Source organism: Trifolium pratense, linkage group LG6, assembly GCF_020283565.1.
Source record: "Trifolium pratense cultivar HEN17-A07 linkage group LG6, ARS_RC_1.1, whole genome shotgun sequence".
Taxonomy (NCBI): domain Eukaryota; kingdom Viridiplantae; phylum Streptophyta; class Magnoliopsida; order Fabales; family Fabaceae; genus Trifolium; species Trifolium pratense.
In genome coordinates, this window is record NC_060064.1 from 23,454,540 (window position 1) to 23,458,593 (window position 4,054).

General features: G+C 31.4%; 1 protein-coding gene across 1 annotated transcript; it reads right to left on the minus strand.

The window, feature by feature from the left end:
- Positions 1 to 675: 675 nt before the first annotated feature.
- Positions 676 to 2,852, minus strand: LOC123890654 (PAN domain-containing protein At5g03700-like). Its single transcript, XM_045940298.1, has 2 exons — positions 2,352 to 2,852; positions 676 to 1,959 (listed from the first exon to the last, which is right to left on the minus strand). The coding sequence occupies exons 1-2, from the start codon at positions 2,730 to 2,732 to the stop codon at positions 961 to 963; spliced, it is 1,380 nt and encodes a 459-aa protein (XP_045796254.1). The 5' UTR covers positions 2,733 to 2,852; the 3' UTR covers positions 676 to 960.
- Between the last annotated feature and the right edge of the window lie 1,202 nt (positions 2,853 to 4,054).

The window sequence follows — 4,054 nt, forward strand, 5'->3', positions numbered from 1 at the left end:
GAAAAAACGGAAAAACTAAGTAAGTAGCAAGTTCGTTCAAATTAAATTAGAGACCTGACTCTCATCGTAAAAATGGGCCCTTAATATAAAAAAAAAATTAAAATTGTTATAAAAGAGCAATTTTCTATTTATATTGTAAATAAATACAAAAATAAAATAAATTTTTTTTTTAAAAAAAATAACTAGGGGGCAAACAGCAATTAAGTGATGCCTAGGGGGTGCAAACAGCAACTCAGCATTCTAATTGAGTGAGCTGGTGGAAGTGGAAGCAGATTGATGACTTGCTGTTTACACCCCCAAGGCTACCCTGAATTACTATATGCACCTAGGTAAATCATTTATTAAAAAAATTGAGGCCCCAAAGGCCCAGCTCTGTAGAGCTGTTTGCACCACCCTAGGGCCTCCCCTGCTACTAACACTAACAGAATTGCCTATTTTAACATGATACGACACAAACACTGGCATGTAGATACCGGTAATAATTTTAAACAACAGTCGTGTTAACGTAAAGTAGTTAAATATAGAGATTTGACATTTCATGATGCTAAAAATTTAATACGTAAAAGGTTAAATGCAAAATTTCCAAGAATTTTTTTATGTATTTTTTTTTTAAGTAGGATTTTTTTTTTATGTATTTGTCTCCTAATAAACATGTGTAAGCATATGTGTCAGACACCAAACACATTTTCAATTTAAAGTGTCGGTGCTACATAAGTTGAATGACTCAATCAGAAAATCCACTTCCATAATTAACCAGAAAAAATCAACTGATTTCAAAATGTCCACAAATCTGTTTCCATCATTGATAAGTAAATTTTGTATAAACTGCAAATATGCAGCATTTTGTCACCATCAATAATTTTCAATTACTTGGAATCAACCAAAACTATGTATACACATGTTAATATAATGATTTCTGTATCTTTTTTCTTATTTTTTGACTTCACTTTCTTAAACTTCTCATGAAATTCTGTCTCCGGAACGCGATCCACGACTTCTTCGTTTGATCAACCAGTAAACAAAACCACCAACAAGAGTCATAACTATAAGACCATCAAAAACTCCTACTGCTAGAAGTATCCATCTTTTCAAATTATGCTTCTCATGATTTTGACCAATTCCCTTTGGAACCTTAACCATATAACTAAATCCGGTGCCTTTATCTACCTGTTTGAGACCAAGGACTAATCTATAAAGATAACATTCCGCAGCTTCTACGCTAGCATTCCGAAAATACAATGCCGCAGCACATTTACAATCCTGTAAACATAAACTCGAACACGCGTCTCGACTAATATTAACAGTTTGAGGAATACCTTTGATCACACTACTTACATTATCAATTTCCAACATTTCCCCCTTTTTACCGCTGCAAAAATCTCCGGAAAATCCTTCACTACAATCATAACTACCCTTTTTGTCATTTGTCAAAATCAGAATACATGAACATGTACTGGAAAATGTACATATACCATAAGGTCTACAGGAATTTGGAAGATCACATGTATTGTTAAGTGCTTGAAAAGAAGCCTCGAATTTTCGTTTCTCGGGTGAATAGTAATAAAGGCCAAAATTTCCTGTTTCATTCTTTAGTGCTAAAAATTTTAGTGGTTGAATAGTTTGAGATGGAATTTGAGCTATTTTCTTGTATTTAACATCAAACAATAATAACCCTTTTGAACTTAGCTTAATGTATGTAATACTTCTATTCATTGAAGGCTGAAAATTCCAATAAGAATACCTCAATTTACCGGAGTTTACATACAACGCAACCTTGTTGTTCTCGATTTCGAATGAGTAGAAAATGCTTGAGTTGATTCGTGAAGATGTTAATCGAGTCGCTACATCAAGTTGCTGGCCTCGGAGTATTACATCAGTTGGAAAATTGAAACTTTGCCATTTTACATTGTTAAATTCATCCATAAGCACAAGGTTTCCTGTGTTCTGTATTTGCAATCTCTGCTTCAAATGAGTCAATGCAACAATTCATGTATTAGATTATAAGAATTGCAGCTCTATTGACTATCTATAATAAACAACTTAATTATGCGCTTATAGCATAGGCACATATCATCATCATATGATATAAGTGCTTATGTATAAGCTATTTTTATAACAAAAGATAAAATAAGATCAAACTGTTTTCATATAAACTAGTTCTAGCATAATGCTAGCTTATCACATACTTTGAAGTTAAAATATAATATATATGTGTGCGCAAGCGTGCGTGCGTGTGTTTGTGACTTGTAAAAAGAATAAGATAATAAATTCATACTTCGCACAAGGTACTCAAAATCTCAAAAACGGTCCAAGGTGTTTATGTCAGTAGATAAATTCAAAGATATCCTTACCTTAACAGCTTGTCCTGAAGTCCCAGTTTTCCATCCCAATGTCTCATTAGGACCTTTAAGCCTTAAATCACCATCCATAGTAAACTCTAACAAACATTTCCCAGTAACATAAAATCTTGAATAATGACCAGAATCCCAAACCTTAACATCACCAAGAAAAACCAACAATGAGCATGAAAATTTCCCATTAACACCTTCAATACTCAATGCAACTCTAAAATTTGGTACTGTCTTAGTCTCCAAAAGATAACCACCACCTATAAAACCACCAATTTCATACTTCCCAGGAACTTGAACCATTAATTTGTATCCAATACCAATACTAGATTCAGAAAATACATAATTGAACAAAAGAACAAAGACAAAGAAAAAAACATTCATTTGTAGTTACAAGTTTTGTTTTTTTTGGTTTGGAAATATTTGTTGATGATTTTTTGAAATGGGTTTGTAATGTTGTGAAGAAAAAGGTAAACATGATTATAGAAATTCCTCACACTCACACCACCAACTACAAAAAAGGATTATAGCTTTCATGGTGTTGCAAAATTGTCTTAAACAATTGTAAATGAATCAATTCATCATGTGGTGGGGTTGCACAAGAATTTCTTTTTTTACTTTTGTATTTCTCTAACTATAATAACTATATTAATTAATTATTCATATATACTAAGCTTTATGATGGAGCTTAAAATTAGGAAATAAAGTAACGTTCCACTGAGATTGTTGTGCACACAGACTTGACCATGTGAGATTTTATTATGTGAGTAAATGGCATTTAATATTACATTATTACCTGTTATTATTTTCTTTTTTGGTTTGAATTCTTGGTGTATAGCATTAATGAAAATTCTAATTTTGATACATTGATGTTATCTATTTTCCCCTAAAAGAATCGGGTATTTAAGAGGTGTACTTACACCAAATTTTCACTTTTTTCCTAGCAGTTCATTCTTTCATTTTATTTCTTATCCGCCCTCTGGTTTCTAAAAAAATGGAAATCGTTAATCTAAAATTCAGTCGCAAGATAAATAAAGTCTGATCAATAGTTATTTTTATTAAGAATCGAACTCGGGTTCTCTCAGACATTTCGTCATAGGAAAAATTCATTAACCACTGCAATCCAAAGTCCTGGTTCATTCTTTAATTTCTTTGTTACAAGTTACAACATTATTGATAAGAAGTTTTTGCTTTCATAGTTTAGCAATGATTAATCTTTTTCGAAAAATTGATGAGGTACTGAATTTTTTCCTTTTAACTAAATTCTTTTTCATACCAAGGAGTTAACCACTTGCTTAATTAAGTTAAACTCATAAATTAGTATCCAAATATACAAATAAGTAAGCATTCTGTGGGGTTGAGAAAGTGCAATATACTAGTACAGTAAAAGTTGAATTGACTTTGAGCGTGGGTGACCGAGATACTCATGTGGGACCCATTTTCATCAAATTCTGTTGGTTCAATTGAGTGTCATTCTTAGTGGGGATGCAAATTGCATAATACTCGCAATTTCTTAATTTGATTGACACAATTGATTATTTCACGTATACTGATACATAATTTTGACGATTAATATTTTTAATTGTATAATAGTAAATATTATAAAAATTTGATATTTTGGAAATATTCATCGAGACGAATCAAACAACATCTTATATGTTAATATTTATTTTTGTTTATTAGTAGAAAAATTAAGTCAAAGCAAT